Source organism: Tauraco erythrolophus, chromosome 4 (assembly GCF_009769465.1).
Source record: "Tauraco erythrolophus isolate bTauEry1 chromosome 4, bTauEry1.pri, whole genome shotgun sequence".
NCBI lineage: Eukaryota > Metazoa > Chordata > Aves > Musophagiformes > Musophagidae > Tauraco > Tauraco erythrolophus.
The window spans coordinates 29205700-29228511 of NC_141468.1; the positions used below are offsets into that span (position 1 = coordinate 29205700).

A 22812-nucleotide genomic window follows, 5' to 3' on the forward strand; every position below is an offset into this window, starting at 1 on the left:
TTGCAGCCTTCCAGTACTTAAAGGGGGCCTACAGGAAAGCTGGAGAGGGACTTTTTACAAGGGCATGTAGTGATAGAACAAGGGGCTTTAAACTGAAAGAGGGCAGATTTAGATTGGATATAAGGAAGAATAAGATTTTTCACTGTGAGGGTGGTGAGGCACTGGAACAGGTTGCCCAGAGAAGTTGTGGATGCCCCATCCCTGGAAGTGTTCAAGGCCAGGTTGGATGAGGCTTTGGGCAACCTGGTGTAGTGGAGGGTGTCCCTGCCCATGGCAGGGGCTTTGGAACTAGTTGATCTTTGAGGTCCCTTCCAACCCTAACCATTCTATGATTCTGTGATTCTTTCTGAAACGCTCCATGCTTGCATCTGGTTGTATGTTTGATCTCAAGAAGTCATATTGAGTGGCAGCCTGTAAACCTGATGTCTTCTCTACATGCAGTCACACTGTAATTTGCTACCTGAAGAACAGATCTCAAAGGGTGCTTCCTAGCTCGCTTTTCCAGGATTTTCACCTGGGGTTGACTAAAGGCATCTTTTAGGAACAAGAACTGCACAGTCACTAAGTTATTTAGCAACCTTCAGAGTTTGTCCTTATTACAGTCAGGGAGAGCTGACTTTGAGCTGGGGCATCTCCATCTTGGTAATGGCAGTTCATTGACTGGAATATCTGTCATCCTGTGTTTGCCTTATATAGATGACACTGAGTCAAAAAGTTGCTAAATTCCTTGTTCTTCAATTTGCTTATTTGGCAACCATCAGGCATGGACTGCTTCACCTGGAAGCTCTGATTTCTGCATGAGCAGTGCCAGTGCCTCTGCACTGGGCGTGTGGGCTGGCACCGGAATAGTGCCAGGGTGAAAGGACAAGACAGCTTTCCTGAGTGCTTGGAGTTCAAAGACCGCTGCTGTCTCCTGTGGCACTTGCCTGAGGGCGTTTGTTGTGGGTGAGATAAGGCCGATAAAATTGACTTAGTGGCACCGTTCTGCTGGTATGTTTTGGTTGTGCTTTTGTGATGGTTGAAGAAGCTGCCGTTAACAGCAGTGGGAATAGTGAATGGGGAGCTGAAGAGCAGAAACGTTCTTCAGCGGACCTCTTGGGTTCTGGGGTGAAGAAGTTCTCACTGCACTGGGGGGACTGGGAGAGAGCTGGTTTAAGGTAAGGGTGAGATGAGGGAGCAAATGCTGCCCAGGTGAAGAAGAACGAACGGATTAAGAACGTGCACGAAGGACAGGAGGGGTGAGGGTACGTGAGGGCGTGAGCTGGCAGGCGGCGGGGCGCTTCACCCGTGCGCTTGGCAGCGGGACAGGGCGTTTTCCCCACGCGTGGGGGGGATCGGGGCAGGGGATCGGGTCTGTGCCAGTGTCTGGCCCGCGGGCAGCGGGGCAGGGTAGCGTGGCTGCCGCCGCTCCGGTCGCGACGGGGGCAGGAACCGGAGCTGCTGGTTCTGCCACTCGCGATCGGGGCACCGGGCGGGCGCGCTCCCGGGAAGGAGCCGCTCCCGTGGGCGGGGGGTGGCGGGAGGGGCGCTACAGCCGCCCCGGCAGCATCCGCAGCCCCGGAGGGCATCGCCCCGGCCCCGGGCCGGCCCGCCGCTCCCGGCCGCCTCCCCCGCTGCCCCGGGCAGGGGCCGCCGGGTCGCGGCCCGAGGTGGGGAGGCGGTAGCGCGGCAGCGGATGCCCCGCCCTGGGCTTTAAGCGCCGCCATGGGGCGCGGGGCCCGTCCCGCCCGCCGGAGCCCATCGGTCGGGGGGTCCCGGCGGTGGGCGGGCGGGCAGGGAGGCTCGGGGCGGAGCAGCTCCGGCGCCGGTGCCCGCGGAGAGGCCGCACGGGACGTGCCCGGATAAGGTGCCCGGGGGCGAGGGGAGGCGGCAGGGCACCGTCGCAGCCCTGCACCGCGGCCGTCCCTGCTTTCTGCTTCTCTCGACACCAAGTCGCGGTTTCGTTCGGTGCTCGCAGGTGCGCATAAAGAGTAACAAAGCGGCGTCGTGTCAAACGCTGCGAGGTGCCAAGTGCTGCCGGTCTTTCATAGCCGGGGTGGTCGCAGCTGGAGGCTTCGCAGCACATCGCGTAGCATCTGCTGGCGTGTCTGAACTGTCTGCTTGTAGGGTTATTGGAAAGCAACTGGCTCCTCGGGATTCCTTGCCTAATCAGAGGTGTTACCTCCTCCTCTTCCCCCAGTGTCTCTTGACATCATTTCATCCATCAGAGTTTCAGAGGAAAAAAAAAAAAAAAAGGAAAAACACAACCCAAAGCAGAACCCACCCAGTCTGTGAGCAGCCCGCACCAGCCCCTCAGTTTTGCTGTGACTGCAGGGAAGAGCTGGATCAGGGCAAAGATGAAGGGTGGGAGCGGGGCTGAGCTCCTTGTCCTGAAGGATTTGGTGCGGGACGAATCGAGAGGAATCTGGAGCGATGCACGGAGCAGCACTCCCCGTACCCCGGGCGGGGATCAATAAACCCCGCGGCCGTGCGTGGGGACGCGGAGGCGCTTGAGCCAGGGAAGAAAGAAGCCCTCAAGGTGCGTTTGCTCCTGCCGGTCATTGTTGCTCCATGGGATTTCTTCTGCCTCCCGCGACTGACCTGATGTGGACCGAAGCGTTTCTAACATGAACTTTCTCTCTGGGCTCTGGTGGTCTCTTCCCCTGGTCTTGGTCTGGGCGACCCCACCGGTCACCTCCTCATGGTGGTAAGTTGTGCAATTCCAGGAATTTTTATTTGCTCTTGGGGAAGGTGGGGTCGGATTAATTGTAAATTAGGGCTGGGGGGGGGGGGGGGGGGGGGGGGGGTGTTGTGTAAGCCTCTCCCTGCCAGCTCCTCCGGTCCAGAAAGCCCGGCCTTAAAGCCAGCGGGATTTGATGGTCTCGGCGTCTCCTTCCACACCCCGTCCCTGCTCCCCGGCCTCCTCCTTCGCAGAAAGCACAGAGCAGCTGAGAGGGCTGCTGGAGGCGCGGGGGGGACCCGGCCCGGCGCGGGCAGCGGGGCAGCCCCCGGCCGGCGCTGCCAGGCGTGCCCGCGCTGCCCCGGGCAGCGGAGCCGCCGGCGGGAGCGGGAGGAGCGCAGGGCAGGGCAGGGCAGGCTCGCAGGGAACACGCCCGCGGGGCGCGGATGAAGCGCTGCTTCTGGCAGCCAGCCCTCCGCGCCCCGGCGGCTCTGGGAATTGGCTACAGCAGGGATTTTTTTTTATTATTATTATTATTATTGATTTTTTTTTATTTTCCTTCTTCCTCGCCCTCCCTGTCCCCTCCCTCCTTGCGAGTTTCTCCTCGCTGAGCTGCGAGCTGCAAGTGCGAAGGGCGGAAAGCCCTGTGCGGGCAGCGCAGGACCCGCTTCAAATGGTGTTTATCTCGTTGCGGGGCGTCCAAGCGAGCTGCGAAACACCGGTCCGTGTAACGGGTTAGAATGGAAACAGAAACCTGCCCCTCAAACGGGGGACCCCAACCAAGCCCAGACTGAACAGTCTTGGCATAGAAGAGGAGTTAAACTGCTTCTTATAAACCTGGGGAACACATTTAACCTTGACACTGGCTGACGCGGGATCAAAGTCTGATTTATCAGACTGAGCATATTTCAGTAAAATTACTATCTGTGTCCATAGCCATATAAACGTCATTTATTGCGATGACTTTTTGTCATGGTGTCTTTTGACCGCCGCTTAAATATATATATCTTTTTTGGAAGTCACGGCTTTAACGATTTTATGGTCGTATAAAGTAATGAAAATACAAGAAAAAGACGTTTTCTTCTGTTTGATCCCTTCAAAAGACACCTATAGGAGTTTGGGGTTTATAAAAGGTGCCTTTCGAAACATTTCAGGACTAATAGAGACCATATGGATATAGATGATGATGTAATTTAATTTTTGTAAAGGTTTTTTTTTAAAAAAAAATAATAATAAAAAAATCCTACTGCACGGAGCTGTAACAGCGGGGTTTGGGGTTCTACTAAACGCTTCCCGTTATTAAAAAACACACCATCGGCGACTGATTTTAAAGGATTTCCACCGAAAAGGCAGAGGCGGCGCCAGCTCCGGCTCCGCCAGCGGAAGGCTCCTGCCCGCAGACGGGGCGCCGAGGCCAACCCCCGTTCCCCCCGAGCCGGTGCCCGGGGGGTGGCGGCGAGCCCCCGGCTCTGCCCTGCCCCGTCCTTCCTTCTCTCCCGCAGGTACATGGGGGCCGTGGGCTCGTCGCGGGTGATGTGCGACAACGTGCCGGGCCTGGTGAGCCGGCAGCGGCAGCTGTGCCGGCGGCACCCCGAGGCGATGCTCTCCATCGGCCGCGGCGTGGCCGCCTGGACGGCCGAGTGCCAGCACCAGTTCCGCCGGCACCGCTGGGACTGCAACGCGCTGGAGCGGGGGCAGCGCCTGCTGGGCCGCGTCCTGCTGCGCAGTGAGTGGGATGGGATGGGATGGGATGGGATGGGATGGGATGGGATGGGATGGGATGGGATGGGCGGGGGAGGCGCCTTCCGCGGTCGCGCCGTCTCCTCAGCGCCTTCGGGCGCAGGGTAAAAGGGCTTTTAGAGGGTCAGCGTAAGGGTAAAAGGGGGTTTAAGGACGGTCAGTGCCGAGGCGCCGTCGGGAACACCGGGAAGCGGTGGCCCCCTCCTTGTCACCCGTGTTCTTAGAGAGGGTGAAGCTTTGCTTTACGTTTCAGGAGGAAGGGAAGGGGAAATGCAAAGTCGTCCTGGAGTCTCCCAGTCCGCAGAACAGCACGTACAAGAACGAGAAGGGCTGCTTTGCTTAAAAACCTGTATTAGGGCGGAAAGACATGGGCAAGGTTAAGGTTCAGAAAGGGGGGGCTGGCATGTTAGGGGCTGGCTCTGCAGTTCCCAACTTCTCCGTTTTTCGTTGTGTAATGGACCTCCAGATTAAGGACTACAGAGAAACGGAGGTGCTAGAAGTCAGCAGTTTGGCGGAGGGTTTTCTATCATAGCCCACCCCGCCTAGGGAGACCAGCACCCCAGTGGGGCTGAAAGGGGCAGTCTGTGTCCAAACAAGCATTGCGATGGCAGATGACAGCCCCTTCCGCTGGCCAGTTCCCGCTGGAGCATTCCACCAGGGATGCGCAGCAGCAGGGTGCAGTCCCAGCAGGGCAGTGCTGCCTGCGAGGTGTCCCAGGGCCGGGGCAGCGCTACCCTCCAGGCCCTCAGCCCTCTGTGGGCTGTGTGACAGCCGGTCCCACAGGTCAGGCTCAGGATGAGAGATAAGCAGGGACACATCTGATACAAGTGAACTAGGCTTGTGCAGACCCCAAGCAGCTGATCACTACAATGTGCTTCCCACCCTGAGGGAGGATGGTTAAGCTGGATATTATTGCCATCTAAACGTTGGACTGAGCCATCTAGTGAGTCTTCAGCCAGCTTATGTGGTCCTTTTGACTCAAAAAAAGGGCTGAGACCTGTTACCGTGGCAGGATGTCCCTATCCAAGTGATAAATGTGCTGAGATTCTTCTAAACTGCAGATCCTTTCACCAAACACCACACCTGACACACAGCTGTGGTGCACAGCTGGTGGGGCTGGCCCTGCCCTGGCACTTGTGTCCCTGGGATGTCCCCGGTACCATCTGAGACAGCCTCTCCAGGCTGTGAGCGGCATGGCACCTGCAAGGAGAGATGAGGAAAGTACCCTGGGGCCATTGCCTCATCGGTGGGGACAGGGAGGAGGATAAGAGACACTGGGCACGCTGGCCCAAGCAGTGGGATTCATCCATGGAGTATCATTCGGTGCCAGGCTCCGCTGCTGGTAAGCACTTGATTCCTGTAACCAGCTTCGTGTTCCCTTAGCAATTATTTGTGAGTAACCAGTAATGCCACCCATCAGCTGAAGTTTTCGATGAGGTTTGTCTGACATTCAGGAAAACACGCCTGGCAGAACATGGCCTGAGTCTGATGAGGCAATTTCTTAAAAAAGTAAACATGTATTTTTGCCAAAAGTGGAGTTTTCAGTGCTGGCTCATGGGAGAGAATTAAGGCATCAGGCTTCTGAGCTCTGCCCTGAGCCCGATCAGGCACTGATTGTGATGGGAAACGTAGCTCGATGCTGCTCTAATTTGAAACGAAATGTTTTCGATTAGTTTAATAATCTCAAATGAAACATTTATCTTCCAACAACATTGAGTGTTTCTTTTTAATTTGTAAAATTTGATTTGTAAAACTGTTGGTGCTTCTGAATATGTTTTCTCAGAAATGACATCTTCAAAAGAGCATGATTCGTAACAAGCCTCAATATCTCCCGCCTGATTTTGAAGGCAGCGTAGGGAAGGCAGGGTTTGCCCAGTCCTTTTGCAAGCTTTTAGTTGCCATTTGCCAAAGGTTTGTGCAGCACATGGAAGTCTGGGGCCCTTCCTATCTGAATCATCTAGATGATACTGGAATATAAACTCTAAATAATAAGTTATATGGTATAATGCTGCCCCTGCAATAAAATTGCAGATAACATTCCCTCTTTGGGGTCCTGTTTTACTGCACTGACATTATTTAAGGCTCACAAGTCCTCCGAACGGGTGTGTCTCACTGCTGGTGGCCTTAGGTACTGCACAAAAATCCACTTCTCACTCTTTCCATGCTAAAAAACTTTAAAAATATTAAAATATTCCATTACCACAAATAGAGTTGTTTCAATATAAGATAGCTGTATTGTAAATACAGCTCTACATCTTAAAATAAACATAAGCAATTACTACATTGAAGTAGGTACCCAATAGCCTAAAAGTAGGCATAGCCTAGAAATGCAGATAATCTTTGATATAATTAAATATCCTCGTTAAGAGAAAGGAAAACTGCCTGAGCAGCTGGCGTGTGGAAGTCACAGCTGCCAGGCTAAAATCCTGCCTCAAGCATGACGCAAGCAGTGCCATCGATTTAATGGAGCTTGTTTGTGTGAATTACAGTTACCAGGCTTGGCTCTGGGCAGAAAACCTAAATTTAACTTATTTTTGAAAAATAACACCCAAGATTTCTCCCTACTACCCTTTAAGCAGGAAAGTTTACTCTGGGTACTTAGAAGAGGAAAAACTACTTTCTAGAGCTGTTTGCAGTATTTTGCAATGTACATGTTGTTCCAGTGTCCCTATTTAATAATTTCTTAAACCTGTCTCTGAGATAGCACTTCATATCTTTTCCTACATCAATAAAACAGGGTAGAAATACCAACTCTCCTATTCATGTATCTGCACAAAACAATTGATCCGCGAAAGTATATTAATCAATATCAGAAGCACGCGTTTAATGTTTTCCAACTCTAACACTACATTGATGAGTTTTTACCAGGGAGGGGTCCAAGTTTAAGCCATGACTAATTCTGGCTCCAGGGAACATGTATTTGTGTGATTTCAGCCCGGTTTTATCTTTTGCTCAGCAAAAAAGTCCAGGCTAACTGGCTGGAGTTAGGACAACCACTCAAACTACCTACCCCAACGATGTTTAAAATGACATTTTTTGTTTCAGGTAGTCGGGAATCTGCTTTTGTACATGCCATCTCCTCTGCTGGAGTTGTTTTTGCCATCACCAGGGCTTGTAGTCAAGGGGAGCTGAAATCCTGTTCCTGTGATCCCCAGAAGAAAGGGTCTGCCAAGGACAGCAAGGGCCATTTTGACTGGGGTGGCTGCAGCGACAACATTGACTATGGTGTTAAATTTGCCAGAGCCTTTGTGGATGCTAAAGAACGGAAAGGCAAAGATGCAAGAGCACTGATGAACCTTCACAACAACAGAGCTGGAAGGAAGGTGGGTGTCCGTCCACTGGAGATGCTCTTAGTGAGATCTCAGGGATCTGGGGCAGGTAACGGTTGGCCCTGCTGGACTGGTCTCAGCAGTTAGGAAAAAGTATGGGATGAGTGGGAGCCTGAGATGCTATTTCTGTCTCTGTTGGAGGTTCAGTGTGACAGAGATCTCCAACTAGGCTGACTACTTAACAGTGCTACTGTCTGAATCGGCTCAGTGGCTCCCTATGTGGGAAGTTAACTTGACTATTAAAGACCAAATTCAAAATAGCATTGGAGAAACAAAACCACCCTGTCTGTTCCTGTATGTATATGATAAACCTGAACACAAAATGAACGAAGATAAAATACAACTACTTCGCTTTTTAAGTAAATAAGTCCAAAATTCATGTCCCTCCAAAAGACATAGGCCTTGGGGCATGACTTGCTCTAAACAAACTCATTTTCTAAACGTTACATGAAAATATTTCTCAATTTCAACAAAAGGACTCTACTTTTTTATTGTAGGTGAGTAGAGGAGTAGTTGCCAGGAATATTCCCCACTGCTGGTGCAAGGGAGGAGGAATACATGCACTAACACTTTGTGGTGGTAGCTATAAATAGTAAGAATAGTGCATGAAACTGGAAACCACTGTTGTAATATTCAAAACATACACAAAATTTGCTGCTTCCATGACATCTGAAATAATACAGAACAATATTTTATAGTGCTAGACCAAGCACTTCTAAAATGAGTCGTAGGGACTTCTTGTTTCTTGTCTTTGGTTTTCCTTAATGTATATTCAATAGCAAGTGAATTGTTCATATCCTGATATTTTGCTTTAAAAAGTTCCCTTTAATAAACTGTAAAATTGTTCTACATTAACTAGCCCTTATTAGAATAAACACTCGATTTTAATGAATTGTACAGCAAGTAGATAATTTTTCCGATAAATGCTCCTCCTTCGACATCTTTCCTCCACCTGGTTATTACCAGCAGGTGTAATTAATATGTAATACAGGCAGATGAGGCTATGCAGGTGCGTGAGATGCGTGGGCAATACTACGGCCGTATTTATGTTACCGTCCAACAGTGACTGCAGTCTACAACACCAGCAAAGACTTTATAGGGGCGAGTGAGCTCCGTGCTGGGAAGTACTTTCTGAAATAGTTGAGTATCTTAGTAAGTTTAAAAAATATATGTATGCCAAATAGTAAGACAGTATTGGTAAACAGTTAGTTTGTGGGTTTTTTTAGAAAAAAAGATAGAGAACTTTAATAAATGTATTTTATTAAAAATAATCAACACATTCTCATATGCTTTAGGAGCTACTTTATAGAAGGGGATGTTGTTTCATATCCACAGTGCAATAGTGTAGGTTTAGTTTTGCAGGGACCTCACCACCTCAGCCCGCCCACAAGCCTGGCATTTGGATCTGGGCAGGACCAGCTGTGCCCTTGGCTTTTTCTCACCCCCAAAAGGGAAAGCCTGTGTTGATAGGTTTCTTTTAAAACTAGACTATTAAGATTTTACTACTTTATAAATACATTGAATAAATATTTACAATAATCCCATATGAATCATGCAAGATAATATACAGTGTATCAGTATAGGAACATCACTGAAAAAAAAAAAATAGTCCTGCAACCCTATGTACTATTTCTGCTATTCCACTCCTCAGACCAGCAAGTTGTTTTAAACATGCAAGTAGTTTAAATTGTTTCTACTCAGATAATTAAAACCAAGCATCTTTCTGAGCAGAATCCCAATTTTGAGATAGTACCATTGGCAACAAAGTAGGGCTGTGGGAATGTCAGTGACTTCTTTGAAGCAGTCAAGTCATTTACAAGTTGGAAAGAAAGAGAATTAGAAGTACTTTGGGTTTATAACACATTCTCAGTTTATTACTAAGTGCTTGACTGAAAAATGCTGCCCCGCTGTGCATCAGTCTCACTCCTAATCATGGAGCTTCCTTCCTCCCATGATGCTGTTCCTCTTGTACAAACTCTAAAATGTTCATATTTCATGAACTCTTAAGGCATAATATTTATAGATCAAATATCCAATCTTCAGAATTAGGAAAGAATTATTTATTGCATGTGAACCCATCTATTGTTCTCCAACATCATAGAGATAGCTTAAACGTCTGAGATGACACTGAAATGGCTTAAATGCTATCCAGACATTAAATTAATGGTGATCTCTCCAGTGCAAGCTCCCGAAGGTCTCATCCTAAAATGTTTGTTAAAAGGTTTATAAGCATTTTAAAAATAGAAGATGTAAAAATTTTGCATCGACCAGTTACCTAGCCCAGGTGCGATACTTTGCACAGTCTCTGCGAAAGCATTTAAATATGAAATGCCTGTGAATTTCCAGGCAATATTTGAAGCACTGTTCAGGGCAAAGGGCAACTTGATGAAGGTGAGCTAGAGAGGGCTCAGTGTGGTGATGCTTCAGCTGGAAAGATGGGGAAAGGCGGTACCTTTGCCTACCAAGGTCCTGAGCCATTCTGCCCATTTCCCAGACCGTTTCCTCCAGCCCAGTCTGTGTCTTAGCGTTATGGACCATCTCCACCCTGGGATGACTGGTAGGAGCGGGGAAGGTGGGCCCACCAGCCAGAGGATTGTGCGTACGGTTGAGTCAAGCAACCAGAGCAGACCAACCATATGGGGATGACTTCATGCTACCAGTGGGTGTCACTACAGACCGTGATTTGGAGGCCCATCGCGAGCCTGGCATTACAGGATGAATGGAAAAGGGCTGAGAAGCGTAAATTACAGTTTGTTTCACCTGTGTGTATTTTACTGCATTTCTAAACAGGCCGTGAAGCGGTTTTTGAAACAGGAGTGCAAATGTCACGGTGTGAGTGGATCATGCACTCTAAGGACCTGTTGGCTGGCCATGGCAGACTTTAGGAAAACAGGAGATTATCTGTGGAAGAAATACAATGGAGCGATTCAGGTGGTCATGAATCAAGATGGCACGGGTTTCACTGTGGCTAATAAGAGATTTAAGAAGCCAACTAAGAATGACCTGGTATACTTTGAAAGCTCTCCAGACTACTGTGTCAGGGACAGGGATGTAGGTAAGCCTCTATCGTTGCACGTGAATGGTTTTATTTCAGACATTTGTACTTTGAAGGTCAAAAATTATCATTATTATTGAGTGTGTATGTATACATATATAATTCTATGCACGTAACCAGCAGGAAACAGGCAGGAAGATGTTTTGGAAGGACAGCTCTGTACAAGAGCAATAACTCCTCGATGTCCCTAGATGTACAACACCCAGTTGTTTTAATATAATTTGGCAATTTCTTCCAGATGCTATGGAGCCCTGGAGATGCTGCGAGGCAAAAGCTGCTTTTAGGACAAGTTTGAGTTATGCTCTGGAGGCAGGTCCGTACCGTACACAGCCACGTACATGCCTGTATCACACAGCTCACTCCAGAGCTTCCAGATGTAACTATGGCAGCCCCAAGTCCCCTGGTGACCCTATGATACCACCTCCGCTTGCCTTGCTTCTCCTCCATATTGTCATGCTACTGCTGCAGACTCCCCAGAAATCAGCGTCCTCCTTTATCTGCACGTTCCCCACAGCTCACTGCGGACCTTGGACTCTTTAGCTGTAGACACACCTCTCCTCATCGGTAATGTGGGAGGTACAGCAGCTTGGTGCATACCACGCTTGCGTCAGTCAATGCAGCTGTCGGTAACGTGGCAGCTGGAGGACGTGCAGATGGAAGAAAGACTAGAGATCGGTGGGGCACAGCACACTGCATCCAGTGACACAGCTGATTTATTCCTCTTTACGAGGCAGTGTTGGCTCCATCCATGACAACCATCACATTTTCTGAAGAGTCATGCCAGCCCCAGTGGGAAGAGGTAAAGGTTCAGGGCTGCTATTAACTCTGAATTTTTCTGCTTTCAGGAATCCTGCTAATGGTTCTTGACCTGTGTATAGTGTTTCCTGATGTTGCAATTAAAAACTAGCAACTAGAAAACCAGAAATTTGGAAAAGAGAGCCAGACTGAGTAAAGTGTGAAAGATGTTGTGGAACTAATTAATAGGTTGTATAATGTACCGGATCGCACCCGGTATGACATATCTGTAAGCATCTGGATAGCAAAGCAGCTCAACTCTTTTTGGCACGGCTGCGTATTTACAATCCAAGTTTACTTGGAATAAGCATTGCAAAACAACTATACTTAAATAAGAACAATATGTGAAGTCCTGGTCATGTACTATTGACTTCAGTGAACCCAGAATTTCATCCAGTATGCCTCTATTGTATAGTGTTTCTGGTTAGTTGAGTAGTCAAGGTCATTTTAAATGTTATTTATGGCTCTTGCAGGTGATGCTTGTGACCTGCACAAGCACATATTGTTCCTTGAATAGTGGCCGGTGCTGTGAAGTGTAATACTCTAACCCAGGTGAATAAATAGGCGTATTGTGGCATTGTGAAGAGACTGACTTTGCAGACCAAGATTTATTCATAACTTTATTTCTTGAAGTTTCCTCATTCATCATAAAACCTATGATTTCTCTCTCCTGAAAAAGAGAGCCTGTATACAACCCACTTCTACGTCAAAAAGCCATTTAATAATCTCTTGGCACTAAGCCAAATCTCATCTGTCAGTCTCGTTATTGCAGAGGAGAGTGGGCGTTTTTCACCGCGGAGTATGACACGCGCTTGCCTGATGCAGTCAAGCCTGCCCAGAGATGGCAGAGTCTGACACGTGTGTTGGTTCAGCTCAAGATAAGGCTGCAGACGAGGCGGTGTTTCTTTGCTGCCCAGAATTCAGAGAATGTGGCTGTTTGGAAAAGCACATTTTTGGCAAGCTGCAGTAAACCTTTAACGGGACACGAGATGCCCCGCTGCTCGCGTGGAACAAAGAAGGAATCAGACAAAAACTGGTCTGGCTTTGAGAGAGGTAGTTTCTGCAGCTGAGCAGTATTTTTTCTTTATTACCTTTGGTTTGCCCTGTTGAGTTCTCCAGAGTGTCAGCCCTGTTAAATGACTGGAAAGGAAATGAGATTATGGAAGTCTGAGTTTGGAAATAGGTGGGGAACATCTCAGCCTCAGCTAAATGTAATACCACAGCACTTTAGTATGTGCTTGAATACAGTTCTGCCTTTCGTTCTCTGGAGAATTTAAGCAATTTAGTGCTTCAGGAAAGAAAAAAAGAAAGTATATCTGAAGATTGGTTACTATTGGGACTGAATGAAGGGTTCCCAGAGCTAATCTTATGAAGTGTCATGACTTAACCAGGAGACAGCTTCACAAACTGTAAAATGACCAAGCCAGTGTCCTCTGTGGCTTGGGTGTGCTAACACATATGAACCAGTAAATTAAAGGTGCTTGAGGCTTGTATCATCAGTGGCCTGTCCAAAAAACCACATACCTCGTCTTCCACCATCAAAGCTTTCAGCGCTGGCTCTTCTCTCTGGGGTCGGGCAGCCACCAGAGAGTGCCTGGACTGGATACACCCCACTGACTCTGGCAGTCTGTCTGGGGGAGGCACCTGGACACACATACATGGATCACCCCTACAACGTGAGAAATGTGGTGTTTCTTTCGTTCTTTCCTAGGAGGAAAAAAGGAGTCATTGCTTTCGGGAGAGATATAATATGGGGAAATGACTAATAGCATCTAAATAGCATGAGAACATAATAACCTGACCACCTTTTGTCTCACATTAAGATTTCATGACTTTTAGAAAAGGACCAAAGGAAGATTTTCAGAAGTGTTCAGAATTCACCTAACTCTGCTCACACGGATGCTGAAATAATTTTTACTCACAATTTTGTGCTCATAATTTGATAGAAACTGAGGTAGGACATCCCAGAGGGCTTTTGAAAATCTTGTCACCAACTTACAAATTTTGCCACACTTTACATGGTCTTCCCTTATATTATCGTAAATTTCCAGCTCCCAAAACCAATACGGGTGTACCCAGGACTACCCAGGGAGAGAGACCTGTTGGAAATTACAAAGCTGTGAAGGGAATGAAAGCGACAACTACGCAAGTGGCAGTCCCACTGTCGCGAGAACTCTCTTACCCTGAACACGTAACTTCTCTGAAGTGCTCTAAAAAAGCTCTTGCCTGTCTGCTTCTAAGTTTCTGTTAGAAGCAGTCGAAGTGTTACAAGATTGCTGTTTGACCATTCAAATGTCCAGGCTGATGGGAAGCTGTTGCAAGTTTGTCGTGTTTTGAACTGGTGGACAAGCAGAGACTGCATATGAGCAGCTGTAGCGTGGGCATCACCAGCTCGCCGGCCGAGCCTTCGTTACAGGCTGTTGTTCATAAAGACTATTAAAGCAGGGAAATGTCTTCCTGCGAAAGAAAACATTTTAGAACAGATTTATTAAAAATTAATTTGTACAGAGCAACCAGAAAACGTGGGCAATGTTTGAGTGAAGCCTCTTCCTGCACGGAGACCCCCACCAAAGTGTGTAGAGCAAGCTGAGCTCAGCTACGTGAGTTGAGGTGATGCATATGGAGCAGAGAGGTTGTGTTCCCCGAGCGTGGACACCAAGGTGGATGTGGTGGGCGAGCAGCAGCATGGTGTTGGTGAGCTTGTGTTGACTGTTCACAACTGTTCTTGTAGCAATGAGGCTTTGACCATGTGGAGGTGGTGGTGGAGCAGAGGCAGATTGTGTCTACGTGCAGATGATCTTGAGCTGCTGCAGCAGTCCCTCAGGACTGACTCCCATGTGCCAAGTCATCCATAGTTTTCTCATAGTTTCACTCATGTGGTCCCAGTTCAGACACTGCCAAAGCCAGTGTCACTGCCTCTGCCTGTGTGTGCGGTGTGGGTCACGTACCTGGAGTGCTGTGGCCATCTCCTGTGTCCCCAACAGGAAGACAGGGTGCTGTGGCTGGGTCTGAGGACCGTCCACACCTGGTCTCCTGATGGAAAGCACTGTGGAGATGCACGTGCAGTGCTACAGGCAGCCCCCTAGAGCTGCGCATTGGGTGACAAACCACGTGCCCAGGGTGACCTGCTTTGGGTCCTTCACAGGACTATTTTCATGTTATTTCCCCTGCTGCCCCACGTAAGCCATTTGCTGTGGCTTTGACATGAATGAGACCAACTCCGGAGTGAAAAAAAAATGTGAAGGTAAAGAGCAACTGGCAAAGTATTGGTGTTGGGCAAGATATGTTTGTTAGTACTTGAGGTACATAACCCATGGAGGGAAACCATCTACATCAGAAACTTCTCCCTGAGGTTAGATGCATACAGGCAGTCCCTGTGCAACTTCTTGGCCCCTATCTCCCAGTTTACACATTGCAAACATGTTGGGTGCAGTCTCAGTCCTGCGCAAGCTGACAGTGGAGCTGGCGATGACTTCCACTAGGGCAGCTCTCTAGATGGTGGGAGCTTGAGATGACTTCCATCAGGGCAGCTCTCCAGATGGTGGAGCTTGTGATGACTTCCACCAGGGCAGCTCTCCAGATGGTGGAGCTTGCGATGACTTCCACCAGGGCAGCTCTCCTCCAAGCACCAGCCGACAAGGGAGCAGCGCAATGGCCCCACGAGCCCCTGGGAGCTGAGAGGTTATGACAGCTATCAGTGGCTACAGAAATTAGAGCGAGACACGTCTTTGCTTAAACTGACTCTGGATAAGCTGTTTGTATCAGCATGTTGCTGCCTTTTTGTTTGTGGCTTGGGAAATCCCAACCCCTCCAGACAAGGCTGCCTCCGGCGTGCGCCGCCTGTCCTCTCCAGCCCTGCTTCACTAAGGTGTTGTACACAGGTTCTACATGAATGTTTCTTAGTTTAAAAAGTAGCTTCAGAGCTACTTTTTCTGTGAATGTTTCCTTCTCCCCACTCTCAAATCCTTGTGTGGAAACTAGTTCATCATTGTTGGGGATTTCACTGCTTTTTTTTTCAATAGAAATAGAAGGTGAATTCTCACATTATAAAGGAATAAATTCATTTTAGTGCTTTAGGAATAGGAAAAAAATGTTTTTCAACTTACCATATGTTTGCTTAAGAAAACAACTGTGCAAACCAAGAAGAAAGGGGCTGATACACAGGCCATAAAGTTGTCAGTATTACAAGCTATGGATGTTTTGGCAGGTGTGATGTTGTGTATCAGCATGGCAATTCTGAAACTTGAACTGAAAACAAAGAGCTTGCACGAAAACTTTTTGCAAGTTAGAACATACTCCTGCCTCTGAAGTGATGAGGAGGGGCACTACAGGCAGCAGGCAAGGATCAGAAAACTCTGCCGTGTTTTGTTCAGTGTCTACTGTTGTCTTCATCACCTGGGTATGTGAATGCCCCAAGGAGCGCGGTAACTGGCCTGGCTGCTCGCTGCCGGTTATTGCTCATTTTCTTTCTCACGAGAGAAGCCGCAGGGGTGCTGAAGATGCTGTTTGAACTTTTCAAAGACGTTGGTTTTGCTCAGAATCTAAGCCTTTAAATGAGCCTGTTTTCTCTTTTGTCATGTTCTGTGGATAGTTCAGTCTCCTCTCCTAGTGCCGTAGAAAATGTCGATGGTGTATTGTGAGCACTATCAGGTGATTCCAGCTTCTGACTATCTGTTAGGGGCTGAAATCATTTTGGTTTTGAAGTCAGTGGCAAAACTCTAATTGAAACCAGCAGGAATGTCCCGCTCAAGTTGTCCTTTGCTGCTGTACAGTTTCCCTAAACATTTAGAAATCAGAACTTTGGAGTTGGAAACTAACCTGTGCCTCAGCTGAGGAATGCAGAGCAAGGGAGGTGAGGGGGAGCCCATGCAGGGAGGTAAGCCGGAATTCACACCAAATTCCTGATGCAGAACATTAATCATATGAGTTGCAAGCTTGGCCTTTGTACCTTTTTTTTTTTTCTGAGCAGGGAGGTCAGGACAAACCCCTACAAAAGTGGTTATTTGGTTGTATTTTGCACGGTCTGGGATGTGATGGATATTGTTGTGGGCCGACACAGGCACCAGCACTTACATTCAGATGTCCTAGCTGTTTGCACAGCATTGTGGGTGGAGAAGAACGTGGTGGCCTGGAAGCAGGGTTTGGTTTGTTTTCTGCCACAGGCTTCCTATGGAACCACAGGCGGATCACGAAGCTCTGCATCCTCCTGAGTCCTCGGCCCTGCCTAGATCCAGGGGCACCAGGGGCCACTGGAAGTCCCTCTCCCTCAGTGCAGAGCGATTCCTGAAAAAAGGATCTGGGAAAGGCTTTTTGGCATTGCTGCTTTGCCTGTCGTGCAGGTTGCCCCGGTGTGGCTGGCCTTGCAGAGCGAGCTGTGTGGCAGAGGGCTTGCTAGAGGTGGGGTGCACCTGTGTAGGTCATTGGTGGTGCCTCTTCTCCCTGGGACCCTCTGCATGGGATTGAGGTGGCATCGCTGGCTGTGGGGCAGGAGACCAAGAGTCATTGCTGGTTCCTTGGGGCAGGGCATGCCCAATGCATGGGTGTCACTGGTTTTCACATCAATGTGAGGGGCTCTGCAAATAGCAGAGACTTAAAGTGCCGTTCAGCTGCCTCCCGAAGGATACCGCACAGGGTGCTGGTCCATGGACAGCAGCGTGAGCAGGCTTAGACCCCGAGGAGATCTGGGATTTATCAGGCTGCAGGTGCAGGAGCCCGTCTCTGGCTCCGTTCAGCGTGTTTTCTCCTCCCTCCGTCTTTTGCCTCTTGGGTGGCTCAGCAGGTCTCCTCTTGGCCGGCGCAGCAGCACCCGTGTCTCAGGAGCCCTGAGCCAGGGCTGGCGTAGCAGCCAGCGGGTGGCTGGGGTGGCCGTGGGCACCCGCTGAGCCTGGAGAGCGGGCAGCCACGCAACACCCTTCTTCTACTCTGCCCACAACAGATCTGGACCAGCAATTCGATATTGAAGCTTTCCAGGTGTATAATTCTACTCAATGAATATTTAAATATTTAAATAAATACAGGAATATAGTCTGTGGGAGAGAAGGCTGAGATGCCTTCTAGGGATGGAAACGCTCCTCTGGGGCAGAAGCTGAAGCCTGTCCTGACTTAGATGCAAAAAGAGCAGAACATCCCCCACCATGGAAAAAAAGAAAATTAGAATTTATGCAGCTTAGATTTTTAATAATGCCAGGCTACTACAGCTCAATTTTTATTAATTAATAAAAATTAAATTATTTTAAAATTAATATTCATTTTAAACTTAAAAAATTGTTTGCTATCCTCACTCATGCAAATTTGAATTAATGCCTGTATGTATTTTTTTCTTTAAGAAAGTAAATTGTTCATGTTTGCTGTACAGCTGTGAATATACTTTGTAACAGGCTTCCAGTTACTTTAGTGACGGCAGTCAATATTTAGGGAATCTCATTTTGGCCAAGAACAGAAGAGTGGAGATATAATCAGGACTAGGAAAAATGTCAGAACAATGTTAATCTCATGGAAGTACCTGGAATTGATTTATGATAGCAATATGTAGGAAATGAGGTGAAGCAATGAGTATTCATAAGTTTTCAGATGGATAATAATAATCTGTCAATAGCTGTGGTGTGGATCCTAAACTATACCCTAAGATGAGTTTCTATGAGATAAGCAACAGCTCCTATGTGGTGCAGTGGCTGTTTGGGCTAAGACATGTCTTAAAAGTGCTGTTTTGTGCCACATGGGGATGGACAGAGGCTTTCAGCCACTCCAGAGAGGTTTTAGGAACATGAAGAGGTGGGGTATGCTTCCCTACCCCTCCTGTCCACAGCAGGCTCGAATTCAGTTTCTTCTAATCTCTATCAAGAAAGAGAAGAACCCTTGGTGCTTACCCTGCAGAAATGAGAGGTGGCACAGAGCAGCCACTCTTCAGCTGCCACCTGAACTGGTGGACACAGGGCCATGGGTGGACACAGCGGCGATGTTAAGCGGTTGGAGAGCTTCTGCGCTCACTCCTGCAGACTTTAACCTCCAGCAACGTGGTTACTCTGCCCATCATGTCCCTTGTAGCCACCAAATGTAGCAAGTCTCCTATTTTCCAAAGCAATCCTGCAGAGCCCGTGAGCGCCCAAGCACCAGGGGGGTGCTCCTCCTGGCTGCCCTGTTTCACACAGTCCTGGGGGGACTGGATGCAGGGGCAGGAGGGGGCTGCATGGCTGCCTCGGTGAGAGAACCTGCTCACTGGAGAGGAAGAGGTGCTACGGGAAGGTGAAGCAAAGCACGATGATACTAACAGAATCAGGCAGAGCCTTGAAATATTTGGTCTGTTTTACTTCTTCTCATCTCCAAAGCTGATTTCCAGGAAAAAAATGAGAATTTATGGGCAATTTTACCTTATTACAGGCATTTATCTTGCTTGATATTGAATCCCAGGTGTTGTGATGTTGAAGGATCAAAAGCATTGCAGATTACGTCTCCTGTACCTATTTTCATATGCTTTCTGTCATTCCTTAAAATCCACCCCCTGACCTTTCCTGTGTTTCCTCTGTAGGGTCCCTCGGGACAGCTGGTCGGGTTTGTAACCAAACCTCCCGCGGCATGGACAGCTGTGAAGTGATGTGCTGCGGGAGAGGCTACGACACCTCCCGCGTCAGCAGAATGACAAAATGCGAGTGCAAATTCCACTGGTGTTGTGCTGTGCGCTGCCAGGACTGCCTGGAAGTGGTAGATATTCACACCTGCAAAGCACCAAAGAGTGCTGGCTGGATCTCCCGGACATGATGCATGAGCTACTGATGCTTGAGGACCACAGCCTTCGCCCTTCCTGGTCCGTGCAGGGAACGCGTCCAAGGTCTTCTCTGCTTTTACGCCAGTTTTGCCTTTGTCTTTCACTGCACAGAAGCCGCTGAATAATTAACACAAACTCTGCAGCGTTTACTTCTGATTTCTGCGTGATAATGTTGCTGCAGAGTTGTCTGTGCACAAACTGATGCAGCTCTGGAAAGACGCACTTCTGATGGGACTCTTCCAATCAACACACAACTCTCCTCCGGACTCCTTGCAGCAAGTCATTCCTGCCACTGGGAACACAGCAGGAGGCAAAGATGGGGCATTTCTTACAAGACGACCACCAACTGCATGGGCTGAGCTCGCTCAAGCATCTTCCAAGGGATCTTGTGCTGGTCGCAGTCGTGCCCCGGATACTGAAGTGCTCAGGAGTTTGAGCATCGGTCAGTGATTCCTCCATGAGAGGAAAATCTGGGGCCAGGCTGGGTGAAAGGCTTTACGGGACGGGTGTTTGTCCTCCCCTGGCAGACTGGAGTTTGCAGTGAGGTGGCCACCTGAGGCCACCCCGGCTACCACTAACATGCTGCGGCTTCCTATGGGGCAGAAATTGGCCCATGGCAAAAATCAAAGGAAACTGCAGGAGGTGTGTTCAACCCACAGCATTTTCATAAACTGTTAGAGAGTCAAAGCAAATGTCTTTGTTATATATTTGTGAAAACTTGCCTTAAAAGCTTTTAAAAGGCCATTAATATTAACTGCTGAGTTTTTTTATGATCTGGAGGATCAAAGAGAAGAGATTTGTTTCCCAGCCCAGTGAGAGCTGGGCATAGGCCGCTCAACTACCTGAGGACAAAGTTTTCCTATTTTTCTCTTACTGATTAAGCAGAGAAATGTTTGCGGACAGCTGATGGAGAAAGAAATACCTTGTCTCAGTAATGATCGGGTTTCTAAAGAATCTATCAACTTCTATGTTCTTTAAAATTTAATAAATCTATTAAATTTGAATGATACTCAGAATATTCAGAATGGTATTCAGAATGATGCTTTCTGTTCAAATAGGGACTTAGGCAACTGAGATTTTTCACTGGATATGTTCTGCAAAAACTTACGCCCATGATTAAGCGTGCATTGGCCTTTGATGGAGGCAGTTACCGGCTGCGCCAGGTCCTTATGCTGGGCTGGGGTCTGCACAAAACAACAAAGTGCTGGAAAGATGTGCAGGCTCAGGAGTCCCAGAAATCGCAGCCTCACTGGAGAGGACCTGGGTCAGAGAGGGACCAGCCACCTCTCTGCAGAGCAGAGACCAGGAAAAGAGCCAAGACGAAAGATGGGGCTTGTGCCGGTAGGTCTACTAAGCCATTGGAAGAGCACCCATGAAGTGTGGAGACAGCCAAGGTAATGAAAAAATTACATAGGAAAAGGAGGTTGAATGGGTGATAGAATATATTGTAGGTGCAGGTACAATTTCCATATGAAAATGAGGAAGACTGGAGGAACCTTAGTGGGTACGAACAGTGGATGAAAAAACAATGCACAAGTAGCATACCATGGCGATAAAGTGAGTACTCTGGTTACGTCTGTCCTGCTCCGGCAGGGGAGTTGGACTAGATGATCCTTTGAGGTCCCTTCCAGTCCCTAACATTCTGTGATTCTGTGGTTTTAGAAGAATGGGGTTTTTGCATTCAATGGTCTTGAGAGAGCAGTCACTTACATCTGAAAGGCTTTGGAAAAACCTTGTATCATTAAAATGGGTGAGTCATCTCCGGAAGGCACAGGAAGGTGTTTATTTGGACAGTAAGATCCTGTTTCAGTTACTGTACACACCATTCATGTAATGATGACAGCTAGAACCAAGAACAATTATGCTTCTAGGGGTAAACCAGCTGCTGGTGGGAATGGCCCTGCCAGCGTGTCCGTGTGCAGGACATACGTGTATATACGTATGTATATACACAGCGTGTATATACATACGTATGTATGTTCAGTTCAGGGCTTCTGTTGTTGGCCTCTTACTGCTGGCAATTCTGGCGCTGGGCTGGATAAGGCAAATTTCATGCCTAATTGGACTTAAAGGTGAGCCCCAAGGAGAATTTTTATTAGGATTTCATTGTGGAATTAAATCTGCATGTAGTTCACAGCCAGAGCAATGTCACATTTTAAGCCTTAAAGAACTTAAAAGCAGTATAATATTTTTGATATTTTTTTTTTGTACCAGGTGTTTTGAAAGCTTCAGGGACCTTTTAAGTAGTTTGCAAATTCATCATGTAATAATGCAGAAAATATTTCAATGTTCTGGAAAAAAGGAAACCTCGTTCTTACAAGGGAACTTGTTCTAGGAAGTTGAATAAAAGGTAATGGAATCAGATTGCTTTTTAGCACCATCATTTGGTTAATACACCAGAAAACAAACCCATCTGAATTCTGGATTCCTAGGTAGAGGTTTGGGCGGTCACTGTATTAAAGGTGGAATCTTTATTCCCCAACCTGGTCCTCCTCCTCCTCTACCAAGGTAGGTCTTCTTGCTCCAAACTTTCCCCTGATCTCAGGGGCCTGTGGTTCCTGAAGGCTGGTCTTACCAGTAAGACCAGAAGAATGGTGGCATCGAGTACCCTGGCCTTTCTGGTGTCCTTTGTCACAAGATCCCTGTCCCGTTCAGCAACGGGCCCACCAAACGTGGACAGCAGGCTGGATTTTATATTCCGCACAAGTGCCATATTAACAAGCTGCAATGCAATCCTCCCACCAAACCCCTTCACCCGAGGAAAACCACAGTATTTTGCAGCACAACAAATGCATAACAGCTGAGCTAGCCAATTATTTGATTACATTTTTTGCTGTATTTATGATTTTTTTTTAAAAAAAAAGAGCTCAAGGTAGACTTCTTATAGCTGTAAGCATTTCTGCTGCTTCTTCCATGAAGAAAGCTCTCCCAGGAGCTTCTGCAATTTCTTGGTGGGAAAAGACACTCAGAGATGTAAATATTGCTAGCAAAGGCACCTCCATGACCTTCAGCTAATCAAATAAAGAATAAAAAGGAGGGAGGGAAAAAAGAAGAAAGAGAAATCAGGCAAGGCAAATGAAATAATCCTGTATTTTGTCCTATGGAGTGAATTTATTCATATATTTAGTCATGAAGAGAAAACAGCTGCCCTTTAGGTAGACACTCTAGTGTCAGAACAATATTAGATGAGGTAAAAGGTTGTAGAATTTATTATTTTTTTTTAACTATGCAGTCCAATTTTCTTGAGGGAGTTCCCTTTAATTTGCTGCATGAAATCAGAATCTAGCAGCGCTCTGAAATGCTGTTAGCCTGCCAAGCTTTTTGGGATTGCTCCCTCCCCACTATTTGCCTTTCTAACAAACTTTACCCTGAAAAGCGTGTTGAGCTGTTTTAGCAGAAATCTCATGAAAAAAGTGTAATTTTCTTTTACCACATGGAAAATGGGGAGTGACTTTTGGGAATGGTGGCATAT

At 47.7% G+C, this 22812-nt stretch overlaps 1 protein-coding gene across 1 annotated transcript; it reads left to right on the forward strand.

Annotated features, from left to right (window-relative positions):
- Window positions 1-2606: 2606 nt before the first annotated feature.
- WNT2 (Wnt family member 2) lies at window positions 2607-19333 on the forward strand. The gene is made up of 5 exons (XM_086609752.1): window positions 2607-2686; window positions 4162-4385; window positions 7445-7722; window positions 10519-10783; window positions 19104-19333. Exons 1-5 carry the CDS (start codon window positions 2607-2609, stop codon window positions 19331-19333), a joined length of 1077 nt encoding a protein of 358 aa, XP_086465878.1.
- The last annotated feature ends 3479 nt before the right edge of the window (window positions 19334-22812 follow it).

Bases quoted from the DNA above. Each gene is read 5' to 3' on its own strand.
- WNT2 (XM_086609752.1), top strand. From the start codon at position 2,607: ATGAACTTTCTCTCTGGGCTCTGGTGGTCTCTTCCCCTGGTCTTGGTC. The intron at 4,386-7,444 runs GTGAGTGGGATG...TTTTTGTTTCAG, and splicing joins GGGCCGCGTCCTGCTGCGCA to GTAGTCGGGAATCTGCTTTT. The intron at 7,723-10,518 runs GTGGGTGTCCGT...ATTTCTAAACAG, and splicing joins ACAACAGAGCTGGAAGGAAG to GCCGTGAAGCGGTTTTTGAA.